This window comes from Sciurus vulgaris (genome assembly GCF_902686455.1).
Source record: "Sciurus vulgaris genome assembly, chromosome: 4".
In the NCBI taxonomy this organism is placed as follows: Eukaryota; Metazoa; Chordata; class Mammalia; order Rodentia; family Sciuridae; genus Sciurus; species Sciurus vulgaris.
In genome coordinates, this window is record NC_136464.1 from 148,897,345 (window position 1) to 148,924,179 (window position 26,835).

A 26,835-nucleotide genomic window follows, 5' to 3' on the forward strand; every position below is an offset into this window, starting at 1 on the left:
GTATAACATTGTAGCTTCTGATTGGACAACAGTAGTTGGCCAGAAACTTAAAGGGAGGATATGGGGAACAAGATGTCCATAAGGGGCTTGGAAAACTCTGACATATTCCTAGGAGAGACTCGGACCAACATAGAGCCACGGGGTGAGTCTCTCCCACTGGGTGAAGCTCAGCCCGGGCGGCAGGCCTGGACAGCAGGCAGCTTCTCGGAGCAGGACAGGGCAGCGAGAGACTTCCCCAAGTAGCCCTGCTCCCTCAGGTGGCAGGCGCAATCCACAGCCAGCTTCTTGGAGCAGGCCCGCCCAGTGGGAGCTTTTCCACATAGAGCCAACCCCAAGCCCCAGACCCAGCGACGGCCCGGCCCCCAGGCGGCTTCTGGGACCAAGGCAGGACAGGGAGAGGCTTTCTCCGAGCAGCCTGGCTCCGTCAGGTGGGGGCAGGTTCTGTCTATAGATAGCTTCTAGGAATAGGCTCATCCAGTGAGAGGATTTCCACGTAGAACCAGCCCCCAGCCCTGGACCCAGTAGTGGGCTACGGGCAGCTTTCTTTGGAAGCACTGCATTATCAACTTCCTCCAAGACTTCAGGCTACTGAAGGCTGGGAGGTGATATACTGGAAATCTACAGGGACACTATAAGCCAAAAAGGAAAACTGCAATATCTCAGAGTCCCATTGATATCTGACCAATATGAGAAAACAAGGGAAGAAAATGTCCCAAACAAATCTAGATATTATATCAATAAAACCCAATGACAGCACAGCACAAGAAATGTCAGAAAGGGAGTTCAGAATGTACATAATTAAAACAATCAGGGAAGCAAATGAAGAGCTGAAAGAGCAAATGCAGGCATTGAAGGAAGAGATGAAAGAGCAAATGCAGGCATTAAATGATTGCACCAATCAACAGTTAAAAGAGCAAATATGGGAAGCAAAACATCATTTCAATAAAGAGTTAGAGATACTGAAAAAAAGCCCAAACAAACAGAAATCCTTGAAATGAAGAAAACAATAAACCAAGTTAAAAACTCCATAGAAAGCATAATCAATAGGATAGAACACCTGGAAGACAGAACCTCAGACATTGAAGACAAAATATTTAATCTTGAAAACAAAATTGACCAAACAGAGAAGATGGTAAGAAATCATGAACAGAATCTACAAGAATTATGGGATATCATGAAAAGGCCAAATTTAAGAATTATTGGGATTGAGGAAGGCTTAGAGAAACAAACCAAAGGAACGAACAATCTATTCAATGAAATAATATCAGAAAATTTCCCAGATCTCAAGAATGAAATGGAAAACCAGGTACAAGAGGCTTATAAGGCTCCAAATATACAAAATTACAACAGACCCACACCAAGGCACATTATTATGAAAACACCTAACATTCAAAATAAAGACAGAATTTTAAAGGCTGTGAGAGAAAAGAATCAAATTACATTCAGGGGGAAACCAATAAAAACATCAGCAGATTTTTCAATCCAGACCCTAAAAGCTGGAAAGGACTAGAACAACATTTACCAAGCCCTGAAAGAAAACAGATGCCAACCAAGAATCTTATACCCAGCAAAACTTACTTTCAGATTTGACGATGAAATAAAATCCTTCCATGATAAACAAAAGCTAAAAGAATTTACAAAAAGAAAGCCGGCATTACAGAACATTCTCAGCAAAATATTCCATGAGGAAGAGATGAAAAACAACGATGCAAATCAGCAACGGGAGGAACTAGCCTAAAAGAATAGCCAAATAAAGGAGAAATCAAATCATATCAAAAAACAAAAATGAGTCCAATGACTAGGAATACAAATCATATCACAATAATAACTGTGAATGTTAAAGGCCTGAACTCATCAATCAAAAGACATAGACGGCCAGATTGGATTAAAAAGAAAGACCCAACAATATGCTGCCTGCAAGAGACTCATCTCATAGAAAGAGACACCCACAGACTAAAGGTGAAAGGATGGGAAAAAACATACCATGCACACGGACACAGCAAAAAAGCTGGAGTATCCATCCTCATTTCAGATAATGGGACTTCAAGCCAAAACTAGTCAGAAGGGATAAAGAAGGACATTACATACTGCTTAAGGGAAACATAAATCAGCAAGACATGACAATCATAAATATCTATGCCCCGAACATTGGCTTATCCATGTACATCAAACAAATCCTTCTCAATCCCAGAAATCAAATAGACCACAAAGCAATAATACTAGGTGATTTTAACACACCTCTTTCACCACTGGATAGATATTCCAAACAAAAATTGAATAAAGAAACCATAGATCTCAATAACACAATCAACAATATAGACTTAACAGACATATAAAGAATATACCATCCAACAAAGAACGAATACACTTTCTTCTCAGCAGCACATGGATCCTTCTCTAAAATAGACCATATTTTATGCCACAAAGCTACTGTTAGCAAATACAAGAAGATAGAGATACTACCTTGTATTCTATCAGATCATAATGGATTGAAATTAGAAATAAATGACAGAATAAAAAACAGAAACTTCTCTAATACCTGGAGATTAAATAATACGCTATTATATGATGAATGGATAACAGAAGATATCAGGAGGGAAATAAAAAAATTCTTAGAGGTAAATGAGAACAAAGAAACATCATATCAAAATCTCTGGGACACTATGAAAGCAGTACTTAGAGGAAGATTTACTTCATGGAGTGCATTCAACAAAAGAAGTAAAAATCAACAAACGACTTAGCACTACAGCTCAAAGCCCTAGAAAGAGAACAGCAGACCAACACCAAAAGTAATAGAAGACAGGAAATAGTTAAAATCAGAGCAGAAATCAATGAAATTGAAACAAAGGAAACAATTGGAAAAATTAACAAAATAAATAGTTGGTTCTTTGAAAAAATAAACAAAATTGATAAACCCTTAGCCACACTAACAAAGAGAAGTAGAGAGAAAACCCAAATCACTAAAATTCGGAATGAATAAGGAGATATCTACAGACACGAGTGAAATACAAAACATAATTAGAAGCTATTTTGAAAATCTATACTCCAACAAAACAGAAAACCTCGAAGGCATCAACAGGTTTCTAGAGACATATGAATTACCTAAACTGAACGAGAGGAGGACATACACAACTTAAATAAATCAATTTCAAGCTTTGAAATAGAAGTCATCAAAAGCCTACCAACAAAGAAAAATCCGGGACCAGATGGATTCTCAGCCGAGTTCTACAAAACCTTTAAAGAAGAGCTCATTTCAATACTTCTCAAAGTATTCCATAAAATAGAAGAGGAGGGAACCCTCCCAAACTCATTCTATGAAGCCAATATCACACTGATACCTAAACCAGACAGAGACTCATCAAAGAAAGAAAATTTCAGACCAATATCCTTAATGAACATGGACGCAAAAATTCTCTACAAAATTTTAGCAAATCGCGTATAAAAATATATTAAAAAGATAGTGCACCACGATCAAGTGGGTTTTATCCCAGGGATGCAAGGTTGGTTCAACATCCGGGAAATCAATAAATGCCATTCACCATATCAACAGACTTAAAGTTAAGAATCACATGATTATTTTGATAGATGCAGAAAAAGCATTTGATAAAATACACAGCATCCCTTCATGCTCAAAACACTTGAAAAATTAGGGATAGTGGGAACATTCCTTAACATTGTAAAGGCCATCTATGCTAAGCCCATGGCCAATATCATTCTAAATGGAGAAAAACTGAAAGCATTTCCCCTAAAAACTGGAACAAGGCAGGGATGCCCTCTTTCACCACTTCTATTCAACATCGTCCTTAAAACTCTAGCCAGAGTAATTAGACAAACCAAAGAAATTAAAGGGATACAAATAGGAAAAGAAGAACTCAAACTATCCCTGTTCACTGATGACATGATTATATATTTAGAGGAACCTGGAAATTCCACCAGAAAACTTTTAGAACTCATAAGTGAATTCAGTAAAGTAGCAGGTTACAAGATCAATGCTCATAAATCCAATGTATTTTTATACATAAGTGATGAATCTTTGGAAAGAGAAGTTAGGAAAACTACCCCATTCACAATAGCCTCAAAAAATAAAATAAAATACTTGGGAATCAATCTAACAAAAGAGGTGAAAGACCTCTACAGTGAGAACTACAGAACACTAAAGAAAGAAATTAAAGAAAATCTTAGAAGATGGAACGATCTCCCTTGTTCTTGGATAGGCAGAACTAATATTGTCAAAATGGCCATACTACCAAAAGTGCTATACAGATTCAATGCAATTCCAATTAAAATCCCAATGATGTACCTTACAGAAATAGAGCAAGCAATTATGAAATTCATCTGGAAGAATAAGAAACCCAGAGTAGCTAAAGCAATCCTTATCAGAAAGAGCGAAGCAGGTGGTATCGCAATACCAGATCTTCAACTCTACTACAAAGCAATAGTAACAGAAATGGCATGGTATTGGTACCAAAATAGACAGGTAGATCAGTGGTACGGAATAGAGGACATGAACACAAACCCAAATAAATACAATTTTTTCATACTAGACAAAGGGGCCAAAAATATGCACTGGAGAAAAGATAGCCTCTTCAACAAATGGTGCTGGGAAAACTGGAAATCCATATGCAACAGAATGAAATTAAACCCCTATCTCTCACCGTGCACAAAACTCAACTCAAAATGGATCAAGGACCTTGGAATCAGACCAGAGACCCTTCATCTTATAGAAGAATAAGTAGGTCCAAATCTTCAACATGTCGGCTTAGGATCAGACTTCCTTAACAGGACTCCCATAGCACAAGAAATAAAAGCAAGAATCAACAACTGGGATAGATTCAAACTAAAAAGCTTTCTCTCAGCAAAGTGAACTATCATTAATGTGAAGAGAGAGTCAACCACATGGGAGAAAATCTTTGCCCCTCATACTTCAGATAGAGTACTAATTTCCAGAATATACAAAGAACTCAAAAAACTCTACACCAAGAGTACAAATAATCCAATCAACAAATGGGCTAAGGAAATGAACAGACACTTCACAGAAAGAAGATCTACAAGCAATCAACAGATATATGAAAAAATGTTCAACATCTCTAGTAATAAGAGAAATGCAAATCAAAACTACCCTAAGATTTCATCTCACCCCAATTAGAATGGCGATTATGAAAACACAAGCAACAGTAGGTGGTGGCAAGGATGTGGGGAAAGAGGTACACTCATACATTGCTGGTGGGGCTGCAAATTAGTGCAGCCACTCTGGAAAGCAGTATGGAGGTTCCTCAGAAAGCTTGGAATAGAACCACCATTTGACCCAGCTATCCCACTCCTTGGCCTATACCCAAAGGACTTAAAATCAGCATACTACAGAGATACAGCCACATCAATGTTCATAGCTGCTCAATTCACAATAGCCAGATTGTGGAACCAACCTAGATGTCCTTCAATTGATGAATGGATAAAGAAACTGTGGTGTATATATACAATGGAATATTACTCCACCATAAAGAATGATAAATTATGGCTTTTGCAGGCAAATGGATGAAATTGGAGAATATCATGCTAAGTGAGATAAGCCAATCTCAAAAAACCAAAGGACGAATGATCTTCTGATAAGTGGATGATGACACATAATGGGGGGTGGGAGGGGTTAGTGTTAGGGTTAGGGTTAGGGTTAGGGAGTGGGGCAAGAATGGAGAAGGAAGGACTGTATAGAGGGTAAAGAGGGGTGGGAGAGGTGGGGGGAAGGGAAAAAATAACAGAATGAATCAAACAACATTACCCTATGTAAATTTATGATTACACAACTGGTATGCCTTTACTCCATGTACAAACAGAGAAACAACATGTATCCCATTTGTTTACAATAAAAAAAAAAAAAATTAGGTACTTCTTCCAACACAGTCCCCAGTGATATGTGCATTGAACCCTGTTCTAACATTTAGTTAGAAGTTCATTTTGGTGGGTGTCTCCCTATCTGGTATTGGAAAAGCTGAAAAAAACAGGTTGTTAAAATAAACCAACCTGATTTCTCTTAGAAAATACTACCAAAAAAATTTAATCCTTTATTCATTCATATTTGTGAATTTGTAGCAACCTTCTAAAAATAAAATTGATTTCCCTTTTTTTTAAAAAAAAAGCAAAGATTGGCAGAATTGGGGCAGCTATGATCCAACTATGCTATTTATTGGACTCAGTTTAGATTCACACACACAGGTTGAAAGTAAAAGGGTGGAAAAGATGTTCCCTATAAACAGTAGCTAAAGGAGAGGTGGAATGGCCATACTAATACCAGATGAAATAGAGTTTAAGACAAAAACAGATAGGTTGGGCGGGAGCTTTGTTATATTCCCAGCTAGATCCCCACTGCCTGACATGGTATATGAATGTCCTGGTATACGAGGGTGCTGTTTGTCGCTCAGTGGTGTCCTACCATGAGTACAAATGAGAAGGCAGTTTAGTTAGGGCAGACATGCATTTGATAATTGTCCAGTCATGAGTTGAGGATGCTAAAGGGGGTGTTAAGGAACCAGAGCGTGATGGTGCCATTGTTCATGGGAGCTTGTTGTTGCCAGGGTGTTTTGATTGTGCAAGGCAAAATCTTTACCTAATGCTTTTTTTTTTTTTTTTTTTTCATATTTAGGGAAATAAATTTATATTTGAAATCCTGCATTTTATATAAAATCACTTAATTTTCAAAAATTGATATCTAAATCAATTTTTACAAATGAACATACCAAAACTATTCTACAGTCTGCTGATTGTCTCTTTACTCTGTTGATTGTTTCCTTTGCTGTGGAGAAACTTTTAGTTTGATACAATGTCATTTGTCTGTTTTTGGTTTTGTTCCCTGTGCTTTTGGGGTCGTATCCAAGAATCTTTGATCGTATCAAAACTCTGTTTTCTTCTAGTAGTTTCATAGTTTTCAAGTCTTACATTTACGCCTTAATACATTTTGAGTTGACTGTATGTTAAGAGATAGGGGTCTAGTTTCATTTTTTTGCCTTCAAATATCAAGTTTTCTCAACACCATTTACTGAAGAGACTCCTTTACCCAACATACGCTTTTGACTCCTTTGTCGAAATAGGTTGGCTGCATGTTCTCACTCATGTGGAAGCTAAAAAAGGTGATCTCATAGAAGTAGAGAGTAGAATTGTGGTCACCAGAGGCTGAGTGTTTAAGGAGAGGTTGTTTTGTGGGATGCAAAATTACAATTAGATAAGATAAATAAGTACGAGCATTTTTATAGCACAGTAAGTGACAACATTAACAACAATTTATTGTACATTTCAAAATACCTGGAAATGTTTGGGGTGACAGAAATGCTAATTACCTTGATTTGACCATCATGCATTATATACGTGTATCAAAATATCATACTCTAGCCCATAAATATGTACAATTATTAAGTATCAATTTTGAAAAAACTTTCTTTGTACTGGTTTTGGCCCAGGAGCTAGCTAAAGATTTAGTTGGTGAAGTGAATATATAATCCCCTTGACCCCTTAGCCATAAAAGCAGAGAACTAACAATTCGAAGGCGCAGGAAGCCTTGCCAGACCTCCCCATCTGTATCGTCTATCATGAGGTTTTATATTCCTGTATTTTTTTTTTCTTAGCAGTTGTTACACTAACAGTCTACATTTCAGTGGTTATTTGATTTAAAATCATCTTTCATGGGATTTGCATGAACTCCATATGAATAGGGACTAGGTCTATTTTTAGTTGTCAATAATTGATAAATTAATAAGTGACATAGGAACCGTACTTTGAAATATATTCTGTAGAGAAGAGAGGCAAACCACCTGAGCACAGCGTCTCACTTGGAATTCCATGTTGAAAGATTCAGTCCAACAGCATGTTGTTTTCTCTGCACCATGTGAGAAAAGATTATTTCCCTCCACTAAGTAGACATTTCAGTGTTGTCTACATTTGTATATCCCAAAGCATGTTTCACAGAATATTGGCATTTGCAACAAATGCATTAATGGCAGTATTTGTAGTTAGCGATTTTAGAAGTTCTTACAGCTTGACATTTTAGGTCATAGCTAATCCTCTGATCGTATTGCTTTTCCTGGGAAAAATAAAAACACTGCTTCCCTTGGAGAATTATTAGAAATATATTCTTTAGACTTTTAGTATTTAAAATTTTTAATTACTTTAGGCTCTGGAGGAATGGGGAAAACTGAAGGAGAATGTGTAAGGCTCACTAGATCCAGTTTTCTTTAAAAAAAAAAAAAAAAGAAACAAAGTCAACAATAATTCATCAAATTAAAGTTGAAAGGTCTACTGTTATGGTGAATGTTATAGTGAAGTAAGATAAAGTGATGTATTGCTAACAGAAGGAGGTCACCTTTTCTGGCTCTTAAGACGTATGAAGATACATGATGCCGGAGACAGGCTGGGTGGAATCAGCAGGAGGGGAAGGGAGGAAAACCACACTTGAGATTTTTGGAAAAATGTTTAACAGTGCTAAACTTTATCTGGAAATAAGTTGCAGAAAGGAAAGTCTTAAAAGATTCTTAAAATTAAATCTGCATGGTTCCATTTATATAATATTCTTAAAATGGCAAATTATAGAGAAAACAGAATAATGTTGACCTGGGGTGAGGGATGGGGGCAGAGAGTCTCATCAGTTTGCTTTGTGCATTTTGAAGCCCCATATTTGGGGTATGTTTAGAAGCGTTATGTCCTCTGAGCTAATCCCTTCTATCATAAACTGGCCTTCTTTATCCCTAGTAATAGTCTTCTTCTGTTATCAGTATAATCACTTTCCTTTGACTGGCGTTAGCATGATAAGCACAATATAATTTTCCTTTTACTTTCATTCTACTTGTGTCTGTAACTCAAGTGTTTCTTGCAGGCTGCATATAATTTTATCTTACCTTTTTAAATCCAGGCTAACCATTTCTGGGTTTAGTCTCAGAAAACAGAATAATGTTGACCTGGGGTGAGGGATGGGGGCAGAGTCTCATCAGTTTGCTTTGTGCATTTTGAAGTCTTAACTTTATATTTTAATCTACATTATTAAAACTCTACAGTCAAGAATTGTAAAGGAAACAAAATGAGGGGACCTTGTTTTACTAGAATTAAATCCATATTCAATAAAATACTGAGATACTTAGTGGATAAAAGTGGAATGTCTTTAGACAGACCTACAAATGTATTTTAAATATTTTGCATAATGGTGATACTTCTGTGATGAGTTTGTTCAATAGATGGTGTTGGTACATCTGGCCAACTGTCAAAAAAGAAATTAAAACTTGATTTCTTCTGTATATCTTATACCCAGATATATTCAGATAGATTAAAGATATTATTTTAAAATACTATAAGAAAATATGGGTGATTCACATGCTTTTGGGGGAAGAGAAAGCCTTTTAAGTATGACACAAAAGGTATAAACATTGAAAAATATTAATCTGATTATAAGAAGATTTCATATTTTTAAAATGGCAGAAAAGATCCATTATAAACAGTTAAAAACAGTTAATATCCTTATAAAGACTCCTCTTAAGACTCCTTATAAAGTAGGAGGGAAAAAGGTGAATGCTCCATAAATGGGCAAAAAAGACATGATTGAGTAATGATGGTGGATAAAAAATATAAATGTCCAACAAATATTTATTTTAAAATATTTATTTTAAAATGTTCTGCTTCATAATAGTACTAATAATAGCTGTTTGATTATGATAAATGCTTTCTATAGATTAGCTAGTTTAATTCTTTAAAAGCAAGTGTCCTATTATTACCTTATAAACGGCAGTTGAGCCAGGAGTCACTTACCCAAGGTGACAAAAATCATAACCCAAGCCATCTGACTCCAGAGCCTGCGCTTCATCACTTTCAAATAGATAAATTAAGACTCCCTGAAATTTTCCACTGCAGTCCCTGGAGAAACTGGTCATCAACTTGTTAAGTGATAAATTGAGTTAAAATTTTAGGAAGGAAAACAGTGAAGTAGGTAAAGTGAGCAGCAGAGCAAGCATCTCTTAATTTTATAACCCACATTTCTTTTCAGAATATTTAAAAGATGCTTCAAAGAAGATGAAAAGTGGCCTTATGTTTGTAAAATTGGCTAACCCTTGTTCAGGTGAGCTCTCCCTTTCTCCCCTCTCCTCTGGTGATGTAACCTGAATGTTGTTCCACGTGTGGCTGGTGTGGCTGGTCGATGCATGTATGCATTTGCTGGTGTGTCTTCTTTCTAAATAGCTTTTACAGTTAAGGTGGTTTCATGAGGTAACAAAAGCAAGCCGATGACATTCCTAGTTTTCCCAGATAATTTGACCTCGACATTCTTTTTGAAAAATTTCTTCTTATAGTCCTAATCCACAGAATTTTTTGTCCATCAGAAATTTTGTCAAATAAAAAAGTAGCATTTTGAGTTCTTTCTGAAAACAGAGGAATTTTCTTTGGCTTTCTTAAGCCAACTATTCTTAGAGTAGTTATTCAATGTTAGCCTTCATTTATATTCATTTTATGTTACAAAGTAAAATAAACAAATGAAGTAAAAAAGCAGAAGGCTTTTACTTGACATGCCAAGATTTTGATTAGTTTCATTTTTAACTGTACTTCTCTTATTTTATTCTGACCAAAAAGTAGTACATTTTTTTTCCTGTCAGGGATGATTTCTTTTTTTTAATTAAAAATATATATTGAAGAGATTCATATTTTCTTGGATAACAGTTTTATTTTCAGTTTTATCTCCTAATTTTTAGGCAAAAATATTAAAATATACTCGATGTAGAAGTATATAGTGATATCAGTGGTGTTTGATCTCATCATGGAACTGTTTTTCCATTAAGTTTTAAGGTTTTGAGCAGACTCCTGATCCTTAGCAGGTGAAAGCATTCCCCTGGTGACCGTAATGCTGAATAGTGAAATAAGGGAAAGCAAATGGGTAGTGCCTGTTATTGGAGAGATGTCATCAATAGAGGCAATAGAGAGGTGAAAAAATTCATGACTTCCTCCAGTGTTCTTTTTCCTGAAATGAAATTGTACGTAATTGGTGTTATTTGGAACTCTCACTTATGCATAAGCCAAAATTGAAGTGAGAAATATTTGTTCAGGAGAAGTTTTAGGTAGCAGTACAGATTCTAAAGCATTTAACAAAAATATAGGTACAAAAGAAAGCCAGATTTCTTTTAAAAATTCGGTCTTGTTTAACTATCCAGAGGAACAGAGGGACAAATGTTTTTATTTGCTATACTGGCAAGAAAATATAAAGGCCAACATTTACTGAGTACATACTATATGCTAAGTGCTGTTTTAAGAAATTTATATGCATTGTTTTTTTCTAGTCCTTATTAAAAACTCTGAGATAGGTGCAATATTGCCCCATTTTACAGATGTGGAAGGAGAGGCACAAAAAGGTTTATGTAGCTTCCCCAAGGGTGCATGCCCAGCCCTCGACATGCCCAGCTCTTGACAACTTCATATTCAGGGTCCTTGACTCCAGAGATGTTGCTCCAGTTGGAAAGATCTTTTTTTTTTTTTGGTTTGTTTTTTTCTTTTCATCCTTTCAGCTTTTCAGTTGAGTGGGGCTTTACTTACTCCCTATATCTTGAAGCAGATCTTTGTCTTCCGTACTTGGATTGACCTGTGGGGTAAGAGAATTTGGTCCCTGTGTAAGGGGAGCCACGTGTTGCCCTGGAGACAGGGACCCATGTGGCAGCTCAATACCATCTAGCTGAACTCTTAGGGTTTGCTAGTTTAGGAGTGACTTTCCTTCTCCCTGATCTGATGCAGAGTCTTTGTAATGGTCAAGATAAATAACTTGCACTTTTTGCTTTTTTGGTTTAAGTTCAGTGAAGATAATAAAGCTGGAAAATAAGCACCTGCATACTGTAGCTCTAAGCTTTTCTGGGAGTCAGCATGTATAGGGTGTGTCTGCGTATGTCTATGTTCATATTAGCACATTCCTCAGAACTGTTGGGCAATATTTCGATATGTGTGTGAGTTGTGTGTGTGTGTGTGTGTGTGTATGTGACCGAGTGAAAGACAGAGGGAGAGAGAGAACTTAGAAATAAAAAACATTTGCCTTACAGGGGAAGGAGCCATTTACTTGTTCAATATGTGTCTACAGCAGCTGTTTGAGATCAGAGTTTTCAAGGAAAAGCATCACTCTTGGTTTATAAATCAATCAGTTCAATCAGGTAAGTGGCTAAGGTGAATATTTCTGTTAACTAAGTATGTACTCTTGCTTTGCCAGTCTTCACACCTGGGTTAATGCGTCCATCTACCTGGTTTGGAGTCTGTTCACTGGCATAGCCTCCTTGGCAGCAGAGCAGGGTTTAAGCAAAGAGAAGGGAAAGATTATTACTTGTGTTTTTGATGGTAGCAAAGTTTAAACTAACTGGTATTGTCTCCTAAAACACTATCATATCCTCAGGCAGAAGTTAATTACCTTTGTACCATGGAGTGCATATCACATTGTCTGGAAACTTTCTTTTGAGGACGTTCAAGTTTTTAACATCATTTCCTTGAAACTGGATACTGCTATATACTAGAATATAGCAGCCTTTTTAAAAAAATTACTTCTCATATAAATTACTGTCCCCCTGTGTTACTCAGGTTTCCATTACCGTAATGAATACTTGAGATAATCAATTCATAAAAAGACAAGGGTTATTTTGGCTCAGTTTTGGAATTTTCCATCCATGATTGTTTGGCCCTGTTGCTTCTGGACCTATGACAAGGCACAACATCATGGTGACAGCATGTAACAAAACTGCTCATCAGCCAGGAACAAAAGAGAAATTAGAAGAGGCTGGGGTCCCACAGTCCCCTTTGAAGGCAAACCCCCAGTGACCCAAGACCTCCCACTAGGTCCCTCCTCTTGAACGTTCTGTAACTTCCCAATAGTGCTGCTCTGAGGGAAAAGCCTTTAGCACATGGATCTTTAGGGGACATTCCAGATTCAAATTATAGCATGCCCAACCACAGCCACACACACCCACACACACACCTTTACCACCAAAGTTCTAGATTCAGAGGGAGGAAAGGGAGAAAAGAGTACCAAGAGAGCCATGTTCTGATGCATGCTCTGGGGCTGGTTGGAGTAGGGCAGTGGTGGGTATGTAAGGATTCTGCATTTCCTCTGCCTACTCTCATGGCTGCTTCTTTTTTTTTTTTTTTTTCTTTTTAGTTATACATGACTATAGAATTTATTTTGGCGTAATTATAGAAGCATAGAGTATAGTTTGTTTTATTTCAGATCCCACTACTTCCTTTCCTGTCCTCTCACCTCTTGTTTGCTTCCTTCTACTCCACGAATCTTTGTGCTATTTACTTCAGTTGGTTTTTTTTTTTTTTTTTTTTTTTTTTAACTAATGTTTTGTGGATGTACCTGATGGTGAGCTTCATTGTGCTATATTCATATATGTACATGGGAAAGTTAGGTCAGATTCATTCCACTGTCTTTCCCTGTCCCACCCTTCCTCCTTCCCTTCATTCCCCTTTGTTGACTCTACTGTTCTTTCTTCTATTCTTTTTTATTTTATTTTATTTTTTAATCCCTTTTACCTTATTTTGGACTAGCTTCCACATATCAGAGAAAACATTTGACTTTTTACCTTTTGGGACTAACTTATTTCACTCAGCACAATAGCCTCCATTTACTGGCACAAATGCCATAAAGTCATTCTTTATGTCTGAGTAATACTGCATTGTGTGTGTGTATATATATATATATATATATATTATATGACGTTTCTTTAACCATTCATTCATCTATTAAAGGGCACCTAGGTTGGTTCTGTAGTTTGACTTATGAATTGTGCTGCTGTAAACATTGATGTGACTGCATCTGTTGTATGCTCATTTTAAATTCTTTGGATGTATACTGAGGAGTGGGACAATGGGTCAAATGGTATTTCCATTCCTAGTTTTCTTAGGAATCTCCATACTGCTTTCCATAGTGGTTGCACCAGTTTGCACTCCCACCAGCAATGTAAGAGTGTACTTTTTTCCCACATCCTCACCAGCATTTATTTTTACTTGTATTCTTGATATTTGCCATTCTGATTGGAGTGAGATGAAATCTCAGCGTAGTTTTAATTTGCATTTCTCTTAATTGCTAGAGATGTTGAACACTTTTGCATATATTTGTTGACCATTCGTATTTCTTCTTTTGAGAAGTGTGTGTTTAGTTCCTTTGCCTGTTTATTGATTGGATTATTTGGGGTTTTTTTTAGTGTTAAGTTTTTTTGAGTTCTTTGTATATCCTGGATATTAAATGCTTTGAGGAGCAGGTGGCAATGATTTTCTCCCATTCTGTAGGCTCTCTGTGTATGCTCTTGATTGTTTTCTTTGCTGTGAAGAAGCTTTTTAATTTGATGCCATCCCATTTATTCAGTTTTGAATTTACTTCTTGCATTTTAGGAATCTTGTTAAGGAGGTCAGTTTCTAGGCTGACCTATTGGGCCTATATTGTCTTCTAGCAGGTGTAGGATTTCTGGTCTAATTCCGAGGTGTTTGATCCACTTTGAATTGAGTTTTGTGCAGGGTGAGAGATGGGGTTAAATTTCATTCTGCTACATATGAATCTCCAGTTTTCCTGACACCATTTGTTAAAAGGCCATCTTTTCACCATTGTATGTTTTTGGCACCTTTGTTTAGTGTGAGATAACTTTATGTGGGTTTGTGTCTGTGTCTTCTGTTTTGTTCCACTGCTTTTCATCCCTCTTTAGGTACCCTCCTTGTTTTATCTCAAAAATGCTTTCTGTTTCCCTATACAGCCTCTGCTTTCTCTTGGCACTGTGTTGCCACTTGGTGCTAAGGTACACATGCCATTTTGTCTACCTTCTAAGACATTCCAAAAGGAGGATTTGTTGCTTGTGATAAGTTTTGCATACCTATTTACATGAAGAAATTGAAGCTGTTTTTAGTTGAGAAAATGCAATGGTAGTTTGTGTGTAGCTGGAGGGTGACAAGTACATATTCCTTTTCATTGTTGTTGCTGCATTTATTCATTTGGCAATATGTGAGTTATGGTTTCTAATGTAATGTACTTGCAGTCAAATGTAGCTGAGAGACACAGAACACAGAAATACCCAGATAAAAACTGGAAAATATTGGGAGGCAGTTATTGCTCATCTGTCCTGGACTGTCTGAGTTGGTACCCATTTTTTTCTTTCCTATTTTGGATGGGGGCATGGGTACCGGGGATTGAACTCAGGGGCCTCAACCACCAAGCCACATCCCTGGCCCTATTTTGTATTTTATTTAGACATGGGGTCTCTCTCACTGAGTTGCTTAGCTCCTCTCTTTTACTGAGTCTGTCTTTGATCTTGCAATCTTTCTGCCTCAGCCTCCCTAGCCACTGGGATTATAGGTGTGTGCCACTGCCCCTGGCTCTTTCCTTTTTTTAAAATAGGCTGGATTTTTTGTTTGTTTGTTTGTTTTTTAAGAACAAATTTATGTTCACATCAAAGGTACATACTTTTTTATCATTGTCTTTTTTTAAACTTAATTCTAAAGAAAGAGTTGTTTTTAAGAATAACTACCAGATGTCACTGTTAGATCTAATAACCTGTTTCTCATTCCTGAATATAATGAATATCTCATATAAAGTTATTCTTGGTAGGTTTATTTTCATGAACTTTTACTTTTCAAAATAATTAAATAGTGTCATAATATAAAATTGCTTTAATTTTTTTTGTTGCTTTCTATGAAATTTTTTTTTTTGCTTACTATGGAAATGGATTCTCATACATATATGTGTGAGTGTATGTGTAGATATATGTATATGTATATATACATGAATCCTAACCCTGAATTATAAATATATGTAAATGTATATTTATGATCTAAATTATAAATATATATTTTTATAATTTAGGGTTAGGATTTCTTACGTTTATAGGTAGGTTGCTCAATTAGAAAAATAAAAGGAAGAACATATGCTTCCTGAAACCAAAATTAAATGCTTGGGCAGGGGTAAATGAATTGTTTATTGTTTCATTTAAGAAAATACCTCTTCCAAAGCAGTTCTATGGAAGGGCAGGAGCAGGTTGTCTGGGATCCTTGGGGGGAGTTCCATAGACGAAGAAGAAACAGTAGCCTTTTTTGTGATTGCCCTTGTCCCTTCATCCAGAGAGCTGCATTTTTGGTTTGCTCAAGCTCGATTGCCACTGGGACAGGGGTTGGTGTTGGATCTGGGGTAGTGACATACCAGTAGTATGGTGCCTGGGGTAGTGAGACCCCAGGCACCAGAAGAAGCTGTCCCAAGAGAATGATAATGCTTTCCCTTGGCTTCTGTTTAGATAGACTTATATGAGTTTCCCAGTATTTGCCTGGTTTGGGTTCCCTCTGTGCTTCCCCCAACCTTAATTTCTTGAGGATGGAAGGCTTTATAAAATATGAATTCTAAAAAAGAAATGGGAAGTTAAAATCAGATTTCAGTGTCTTAGCTGCCTTCTTCACATGGGATTTGAAGCTTTTTATAGTAAAATCTCATGGAGCATATTCTTCCCTTTTAGATTGTTTGAACATGAAAAATGCAAGATTTGTGTAAAGATGGTAAGAAGTCTGGGAAATCTGTGATTTGAAAAAAATGACAGCGTTCAAATTGAGGCATTTCTTGCCACTTGTGAACTGAGTTATTATGATGAGCTGTCACATGGGCTACAAAAACAATACATTTCTTTGACCTATGTAAGAAGAGCTTTTAGATAAGTTTGTCAGTGAATGGGCTCCATATTGAGATTAACATGAATTAATGAGGTTGTCTTTCTGAGTCCTACAGTCTCTTTGTTCTTTTAACCTGTAGGAGGTCTCCTTCAGTTTGCCACACCCATGGATCCCCTGTTTTTGCTCCTCCACTACCTCATACAGGCCAACAAACAGGTGAGTTCCCAATGTGGGTCATCTACAGTGAGGGAACCGATGAGGCTTGCCTCATCTTCCTTCTCTCCTTTTCAAATGGTTATTGTGGAAGGTATGTATCATGTGTGCTAGTGCAGGTCAGAGACCCCCATGCAGGCCTAGAAGCAGTGCTGTGATCTTGATCCAGTTGGACTCTCGCTTGCCTGCCACTTCTGAGTTGCCTAGCTCGTTTGTGCTCTGTGTCTCAATGGTTGACAAAGCCTAACAATGAAAACTTTTGTCATTTAGTGCCCAAATACACATAAAAAATGGCCCACCAGCATTAGGAGAAGAAGGGTTTATCTTCTGTGAGACAACCATAAAATAGGGACATGCCTAATAAAAGCTCATTGAGGAAGGTGTGATTTAGACTTAAGAAATCCCAGATAGATAAAAATTTACCCTTGTAATATAAAGACAGAGTTTATTAAAAATAATAGTTTCACCCTGAAGTTCTGAAACATTTTGATCTCATGATATGTTTACACTTAAAATTATTTAGGGTTCCCAAAAGGTTATGTTCCTTTGGGCTCTTAATTATCAATATTTACTATATTAAAACTGAGAAACTTAAAAATAGTAACACCATTACATATTGACATAAATAACATAATTTTAATGAAACAACAAAATTTAATAAGGCATTTGGCATTGTTTTATATCCTTTGCAGATCTCTTTAATGGCTGGCTTAAAAGAAGACCCCTGAATTCTCATGTTATACATTCAGTCTCTCTCTGTATTGTGTTGGTGGAAGTGTATGAAGAATATGTGGTCTCACACAGAGATGTAATCAGAACAGGGAGGAATAGCATAATAGCCTTTTCAGATGATTGTGGATATTTTTCTTTGATACTACTTCAAAAATCAATAAGGAGTTGTTTCTTAAAGGTTAGTCGTATAGTGGAATTTGAACTCTTTTGAACCCTTGTCGGTAATCTTTTCATGCTGTCTTACATTGAAATCCACTGGTTTATCTTTCACTTACCATGGATCTTTTTACCCATGTATGATTTTATAACATCATGCTTTGGTTTATTTGAAAAATATTGGTTCACTGAGTTATGTCAATCTTCCAAATGTTATTATATCCCAGTTTGTATACACACACCCCTTTGTAAATGTCTTACTTCATTTTTGGTTGCTACAACAGAACACCTGTAACTGGATAGTTTATAAGCAAGAGATTTGCTTTGGTTTATGGTTCTGGACGCTGGGGATTCCAAGAGCATGGCACACGTAAGGATCTTCAGTTCCTTCAACTCATGGTGGAAAATAAAAGTGCAAACATACTGCAGAAGAAGGAACATGAGGGGTAAACTTGCTCTTGTAATTACTAATCCAGTCCCGTGAGAGTCCACTTGAGAAAGGCATTAATCCATTCATGAGTGCCCCTCCCCTAAACAGCTCCCATGAGCCACAATGGCCATCAGATTTCATATTCATACCTTATCAGTTACTACCATCAGAAAATTCTTTTAAGTATTGAGAAGCTGTGATGGTGGGAGACACAAGCTTTCTATAATTCTAATTTTTGTCCGAAAGTTCAAGTTTTAGTATAGGCTATAAACACTTTCTTTCCCTTGAAGTGACAGGCTTGCCTCATTCATGTTTTGCTCAGTACCTGAATCCAAACTGATTTATAGTGGGTTTTCAAGTACAAGTAATATCCATGAGAAAGTGGCTACTTCTGTAATTAGTAAAGCTAAGAAGAATTAAACCTAACAGAGAGGAATAGGGTTCTGCAGTTCTCCTCTTTTGGCAGCCAGGCCTTACAGACTTAACTAAGCCTGGCTTAGCTTGAGTGCACCCTCATTTGACATATCCTTTAGTGTTCTCTCTCTGTCTATTAATTCTTGTCTTAATTTGGAAGCATTACTTGACAGCTCTAACAGGAGTAGATTCACTTTTGTATTTTTCCTTAAGTGGTGGATTTTCTTTCTTCAGCCAGAGAATGAGGATGGAGAGGCAGATGTATGTTCTGGCTGGGCTTATCTGTCTTGTTCCAGGCCTGTGTGATGGTCAGGACTCCTGCTCTGTGGTTCTTCTTCAAGTTGCATGGTTGGACCAGCCCTGAGCCATCACTGTCATCTTTGCAAGTTTCTGTGTCTTCATGTATTTTTCTAGAATTTTGTTCTTGTTTCATATGGTGACTGTGCCCCTGGATAGGTGCATGCTGTTTGGAAACCAAGTGCTCATAAAGAGCTTCTTAAAGGGAGTCCTGCATTAGTCCTAGAACCTATCCAAATTTGGGGATTTCTTAGATGGAACAGAATCTCTGAACTAAGTTGAAAGGGGAAACCATGAGATAATATGCCTTTTTACTCTTTCATGTGTGTGTTGACTGGAAAGCTTGCATTCTAACTGACTAAAGTGTTTTTTTCCAGGGAAAGTTTCAGCCCCTAGATCAAGTGGTGGTGGATGATGTATTTCCAAATTGTGTCTTGTTGCTGAAACTTCCTGAGCTTGAGAAGGTTCTTCACCATGTGACAGAGGAAAAAGGTATGGTCTGTGCGCCTTTGAAATCAGACTGTGCCTGGTAGAAAGACCTGGCCTTTCTTAGAACATGTAGCTGCTTAAAGACTCCTTAGCTGTAATGCTCATTCTATGTCAGTGGCAGGCAAAGCTCTTACTGAGACGAGCTTCTGTTTGTAAGTACTATTCCTGGGTCAATTGGATTGTTCTTTCTTTGTAACTACAACCACTGAAATCTTCTGGCCTCTTCCACAGGCAGAAATCACAAAACGTGGCTTTAGTCTCAGTTCTTCTTTGAACTAGCTCTGTGACCAAAGGCAAGCCACCTAACTACTTTTTGCTTCAGATTTCTCATTTGTTAAGTTACTGTTCGTGACCCAAGGGGCATTTGAGTACTTAGTGAGAAGTGTGTATTGAATAATAGTGCTGGGCTTTGGGGATGAATAAGACATTGTCCCTTCCTTCACTTTTCTTTGAATCTGATGGGGGCAAACACAGTGCTTTGGAAGTAACCATGTGTTTCCTGGGGATGCACAGGCCTGGTCTGGGTTGGGTGGAGTGCCAGTGGGTGAATACCATGTTGCTTTCGAGGGGGAAATGACCTGAGTGGAGTCCTGAAGCATAACAAAGGCATGGATATATGGAAAAGGTTGTCCTGTTTAGGTAGTTCCATGAAATTCATTGCAGCTGGAAGGGTTTCAGGCTGGTTAGGAATGGGGTAGGAATGCTGGGCAAGAGTTCAGGTGGGGAGGACCTTATATGCACCTGATGGTGGCACATCTCTGAGGTTTTCACAAGACATTGCTGCCATGTGGAGAATATATTCAAAAAGCCACGGCCAGGTCCACAGGGCTGTAGTTGCGATCTAGACAGAATGTCATGAGAGCCTAAGCTTAGGAGATGGAACTAGTAGGAAGCAGCAATTTAGAGGTAGAACTCACCACATCTGATGATTGAATGGTGGGCAGGAAAAAGAATGAGTAAAGAATGACTTCTGGGTTTGTGCCTTGACCCAGAGGATGTACAGTGGTGGCATCCTGGAGACAGGGAACATGTGCCAGAGGAGCAGGTGAGGGGACAAAGAGGTGAATTCTAGATATTACTCTTTTGAATTTTGAGAAGAAGAGGTGAGATATCGTGTGTTGGGTTAAACAAGTTTTGTGTTTTAACAGGTTAAAAACACTGTACACATTTAGCATCAGGGTCTCAAACAATCATCCAAGTAGTTTTAGGGTTAATCTGGAAACAGTGTGCGAACCAGAACAACAGGCCTACAAGTTATGGCCGTTTGGGGTCACAGATGGTTTGCCAACTATGACAGTTCTTCTGGGACTAAGAAAGTGGTGATTCCAAGAAGTGTATGCTTACAGTGGGAAAGAGGAAAGCCTCACTGGTTGCATTTCATGTTGAAGGGGCTACTAATTCCTACTTGGCCATGCCTGGGGCTCCAGTTTGCATCTGAGGACTGTGAGGAGTCCAGGTTTTATCAAAGCAGCCCCATTAAAGGCATTCCCTGATGCTGAGCTTGGCAGGAGATAGCATCTTTTTGTGGGTGTCAAATAAAGTAGACCATAACCATTTTTGAAAGCTAAAGTAATGAAGAATAATTACAAGTCATTTTAATTTTTGTTAATTTAATGTGAGTTGAAGATGCAATTAACTTGCTATTCAGAATTCTTCCATGGACTGTGTAAAAGCAGTCATGATTCTGAAACAGTATTAATGCCTCTGTGTTTGTTCACTTGAAGTCTTCTTCTCTCTGCCCTTTCTGCCTGGGCATTTGCTGCATCACTGTGTGGACTTCTGTTCCAAGCTCCATCACTTCTCAACATTGCCTGACTTTTAGAAGATTTGTGCTTCTGTTTTTCTAAGTGGCTATATTATTAGCCTTTCTATAAAGTATGTAAGTCAGATTTCTAAAGCCCCAGACCTCAAGTTTTTCTTTCTTTGTGTTTAAGTGATGGTAAGGCAAAGCAAAATATTTTCAGATTAAATGTCCCACAGTAAAAGATATGTGCAGTGCCCTAGAGATTTGGCAGTTTCCTTATAATCAGACTCTTCCTTTAATGAACTGCATTTTATAAATTAGAAATAATGGAAAGTTTAAAAGCAAAACCAAAAAAATTTTAGAATAAGGAGAAAAAAAAAATGAGATTCCCCATGCCTCGTCCTCACTAAATACTCATCAGCTGACTTCATCAAAATACTCCAGTATAGGCAACCCTGCAATACTTGCTTCATCCCTTCATTCAATATATAAATATATGAAATATTTTCTTCATGTGAGGTCTGTGCACACGGACAGTGTACTAAGATGAATGTCTTTTTCCATGAAGATCTGCAGGGGAATGCCTAGCATTCTGAGGTTTACCACTGGTCGTTATAGCCTGTCCTAAGAGAGAAGGGTATAGGATCTGTACTACACTACAGCAGAAGGTGTGTGCTTATGGTTTTACATATATTACTTAATCATTGCGGTAAGTCCCTTTCATTGTTGTTATAACCTGCATTTTTAAAAACAAGGGAACTGAGGGTCAGAGAGTTTAAGTAACTTGCTTGACAGAACACGAAGTAGCAGAACCAGGATTTGGACCCAAGCCTGTCTGAAGTGACACTTGCTCTTCCTTCTTAGAGCTGTGAAGTACTTCCAGGACATTCTGCTAGAGTTTTTAGATAATGTCTTGTGAAAATAGAAAACACGTTTTTTTTTTTAATCTTTTGTATCCCCTCGTAATGATTATGCTTTCCATGGCAAAAAGATAGGAAAGGAGACAGAACTGGAATAGCTTCCTTAAGGAACAGACAGTTCTCACCCCTGCAGTGGTCTTTGTTGTTTTTAGGTACTGTATTGCCCTCCAGTTCATCTCAGTGATTGTGTTGAGTACTGGCTGTTTATTTGAATTTGAATTGTCATTCATTGATAAAATAGTGCTTGTTTCTATTCAGTGTCATTTATTTCTAGATTTTTAAATAAGAAAGAAAGACTACTGAAGAGTGGTCAAGTGACATGCTCAGCAGAGGGCAAAATTAAAGGAGAAACTTTTTTTGGACTTTGTCCTGTGCATAGGTGTTTCAGTCAGCTTTGTCACTGCTGTGACTACAGGATCTGACCAGCACAGTTGTAGAGGAGGAAGAGTTTATTTGAGGGCTCACAGTTTCAGAGGTCTTAGTCCCTAGAAGTCCAGCTCCATTCCTTGGGGCTTGAGGTGAAGCTGAATATCATGGTGGAGTGTGTGGCAGAGGGAAGCAGCTCACACGAGATCAGGAAGCAGAGAGACTCTGCTCGCCAGATACTTATACCCAAAAGCACACCTTAATTCCCACTTCCTCCAGACACACCCTACCACTTCAGTTAATCCCTGTCAAGGAATTAAATCACTGTTTGGGTTAAGACTCACGTCTCAATTGATTCTCCCTTTTTGTATTGTCTCACTCGTGAGATTTTGGGGGACACTTCACATCGAAACCATATCATACAGGCATTGTACAGCTAGAGGAAAACCTGAAATACTCAAATTCCCGGGAACTTGATATGTACACATCAGATGTACATGTTTAATATTTCTCGGTCCCTCTGATGAGTAAGCCCAACCACTGTGCTGGTGCTGTGAATGAGGAAGGCCTTGACCCTAGCCTTGCCTGCTTTATTAGTAATGGAAAGGCTGTGCTTGCTACCTCTAGGGCTCAGAGCACATTTCTTCCCAAAGAAGCTCACATTCAGTGGAGACAACTAGTACAGGGTCATGGACTTTGCCTTGAACGTAACTCTCTGCTTCATGTTGCAAGCCAGAGCTGTGTTGCACTGTCTGATGCAATTAATGGGAAGAGCCAGGAAAACTTACCTGATTAAAATACCCCAAGTGCAATTGCCAAGTTTCTATCCCCAGAAGGCAGGGGAAAAGAGACGGCCTGAGTTCTCAGTTATGGAAAACATTGAGAAAGCAGAAGTAAAAATGTGCTCTAGGCAGTTTGTTCAACAATACATCAGGGAAATTCAGGTTTGTGAACTGATTACCCAATAGCTGAACATGTTATTTAATTGTGGACTCATTTTTATTCCATCTTTATTTTGTAAACCCAGTATTTCCAGATGTTTGAGGCCAGTTTTATAGGCACCAGACACATAAGGGAAAAAACCCATCCAGCATGTGCACGTATTGTCCAACTTTCTGAGTCTCACAAATATTAAGTTTAGGACACGGATGAACATGCTATGCTTTTTTTCATAATTATGGGCTGTCTGTGGTCTTTGTGAATATCTTAGATTTCCTTGCTTTTAGAAATTTAGAAATTTCAAAATTAAGCTGTAGTTTATACACTGAATCTTATGTAGTATTCTGAGAGATAGTGATCATCTTGTCCAGGGAATATTTCATTTAAAAATAAATTTATAATTTAAAAACTTATTGGAAATAAAAATCCAGGCCTAACTGGCTTCACTGGTGAATTCTACACTATTTTAAGAAAGAAATAATATTCAAAGATAGTACTTATTGAATCCCTTTCAGGATATAGATGAAGGAGGAATTTTATGAAATGAATTTTATAAAACCAGAAGTGTTTCAATACCAGAATAAAAATTGTTACAAAAAGAAAATTAGACCAATATTCCTTGCCCTCATAGACTGAAAATTCCTTAACAAAATATAGAAAATCCAATATGTCAGACTCAAGAAAGACATATTGCAAGAATGCAAAGTTGGTTGGACATTAGAAAAATCAATTAGAAGATAATTCACAAATTTACATATTACAAAAGAAAAGTGTATGATTACCTCAATGGATATGGAAAAGGCATTTGACAAAATTCAGGCATGAAGTAAATTTCCAGCAAATTAGGAATAGAAGGTTCTTAACTTAATCTGGTAAAGGGTATCGGTGCAGACTTCTAACATCATCATTGTGAAAAACTGAACATGCCTTTCCCCTAGAACTTGGTTCAAACAGGGATGTCTGCCTCATTACTTGTATTCACTATTGTGGAAGCCCTAGCTGTTCAATGCAACAAGGGAAAAAGAGAAAAGGAAAAGGCACAGAGATTGGACAATTAGTAGTAAAACTGTCCTTGTTCATAGACAATATCATCATGTATGTAAAAAGTCCATAGGAATCTACCAAGAAAAAGTTCCTAGAACTTATTAAGCAGGGTTTCAGGATATAAGTTCAACATATAAGCATCAGTTTTATTTATATGTTTAGTCATTTATCACTTTGCTGTGGGGGTATATTCTAAGAAATGTTCCATTAACCAATTTCATCTTTGCATGGACATCATAGAGTGCACTTACACAAACCAGTGGTGTAACCTGCTATGCACCTGGGCTACTGGTATGTCCCGTTGATCCCAGGCTACAAATCTGTACACCATGTTACTATAGTGAATACTGTAGGAGTAGAAACAGGATGGTAAGTAGTGGCATATGGAAACATAAATAAAGTACAGTAAAAAGTATAAATTTTTAAAACTATTGCACCTACACAGGGCACTGACTGTTAGTGGAGCTTACAGGGCTGGAAGGTGCTCTGGGTGAGTCAGTGAGTGAGTGAGTGGTGAGGGAATGTGGAAACTAGGACGTTCCTGTCCATTGTTGAGACTTTACAGACACTGTGCACTTAGGCTACAGTAAATTTATTTTTAAAAAATTTTCTTTCTTCAATAATCTATTAGCCTTAGCTTCCTCCAACTTTTTTACTTTATAAATTTGTTAATTTTTTAAACTTTTTGACTTATAGTATCTTAAAGTACAGATCCATGGTATAACCTCAAAAAAAGGTTCTTTTTTACATCCTTGTTCCGTGAGCTTTCTTTTGTTGTTGTAGTTCTTTTTATTTTAAATCGTGTTAAAAATTAAGATGTAAACACATACTAGGCTAAGGCCTACTTAGAGGCATGATCATTACTCTCACTTTCTGCCACCTCTACATTTTGGACCATTTTAGAAATTTTTCAGGGGCAATAACATAGATTGTTAATCTCCTGTGATAGCAGTCCTTCTGGAATCCCTCCAGAAGGACTTGCCTTAGGCTATGTACAATCAACTTTTTTCTTTCTTAAAACAAGCAGGAATATACTGAAATAGTAATAAAAGGGATGAATCGCATAGAAATTGTGTTGAGCAAAAGAAGATGGACACAAAAAAGTATACACTATATGATTCCATTTCTAAGAAGTTCTAGAATAAAGCAAGAACCAATCTATAAAGACAGCTGAGTGGTTCCCTGTGGTCTGGGGAGGGCTGGGAGAATTGTTTACATAAAGGTTCTAGGGAACTTGTAGACATGATGAGGATGTGATTGCATAAAGTTGATTTTTAAAACATGAGGTAGTTACTGATCCAGCACTAGAAGCTAGGCCCCCTGATTTTTGACTCAGTATTTTTTTCCTTCCCAACCTCAAGGTAAGGTTGACTCTTTTCTTCTCCACACTTCTCATCTCCTTTGGGATCAAGTGCTGCAGTGTGGGAGGCAAGGCAAGAGAGACTAGCTTGGGCAGCCAGGAGTCTGGTTTAGGAAGAAGATTACAGTTTGGTTTCTGACACGTTGAACCTTGGCTCAGGGCTTTATACTTACTGGTTGAGCTTGTTTAAAGTCTTGTTGAGCTAGGACATAAAGCTACTCCAGGAGAATGGTGCAGTTGTCCTTGGAGAAGGCGGGAGGAGAGTTGGAAAAAGACTTAAGAGAAATCATCAGAGACATAGAAAACCAAAGGAAAGCAGTTTGTGGGTACCATGCTAGAGAGGTTTTTCCCCACAGAGAATAGGGAGGACAGGAGTTCCTAAGGGAGCATGTAGACCTCATTGCTCTTGGTAAAATGAGCATCAGATCCACAGCTGGAAGGACAGCTTGAGTGGGAATGCCACTTCTTAATTGCTAGTGACTGTGGACAGTTTACTTAAGGTCACTCAAACCTGGTTTTCTATGATGGGTACAAATAAAGCTTTTCACTTGCAATCCATTCTGACCATCAATGCGAAAATATATGTAAAAAGCCTGAATAAATGTTAGTTTTTGACACTATTATTAACAGTTATCAACTGTCATCATTTTTGCTTAGCTAATATCAGCTATTTTCTATTTGATGGGCATTGTGCTCTAGGATTTGTAGGGGTTATTCCATTTCATGCTCAAAATAACCCTCCCCTTTCACCTGAGAACACAGATTTGGGGAGTGAAGTGGCTTCCCAAGGTGACAATGCATGCTAGGGTGTACGTGAGCCCTGGCAGTATGGCTCAGTCTGTATTCTCCACCTCTTCTGAGAGACCATTTCCAGGAGGGAGAGGAGAGCTCTGCCTAGGGGATTCAGGGAGTGGGAACCAGGAACAAAAACTATGGCAAGTTGCAGTTCTTTTAGAAAATTGCAGGTAGGAACAAGAAAAGTGGACACACAGAAGGTGGAATTTCTTAGGAGAGGCTTGCACTGAGCTTTGTTAGAGTCCTAACTCAGGTGGTGAATGGATCTTCTAAAAGGCATTCAGCAGTGTACACTTACCGGGTGAACTGTGCC

The 26,835-nt window shown here is 37.7% G+C and overlaps 1 protein-coding gene across 8 annotated transcripts in view; it reads left to right on the plus strand.

Moving 5' to 3' along the window:
• The window catches only part of RNASEH2B (ribonuclease H2 subunit B), a gene marked incomplete at its 5' end in the record, with an annotated part of 91,939 nt that overhangs the window by 12,024 nt on the left and 53,080 nt on the right, over nt 1-26,835 (plus strand). For 6 of the 8 annotated variants that reach the window (XR_013763509.1, XR_013763510.1, XR_013763511.1 and 3 more), the window contains 4 exons: nt 10,013-10,084; nt 12,039-12,146; nt 16,763-16,839; nt 19,243-19,357. Coding sequence is in view for 5 of the 8 variants with exons in the window: in XM_079138022.1 (XP_078994148.1) it covers nt 10,013-10,084; nt 12,039-12,146; nt 16,763-16,839; nt 19,243-19,357 (372 nt within the window). The remainder of the gene's footprint in view (nt 1-10,012; nt 10,085-12,038; nt 12,147-16,762; nt 16,840-19,242; nt 19,358-26,835) is intronic. The other 2 variants (XM_079138021.1, XM_079138020.1) reach the window with 2 other exon arrangements.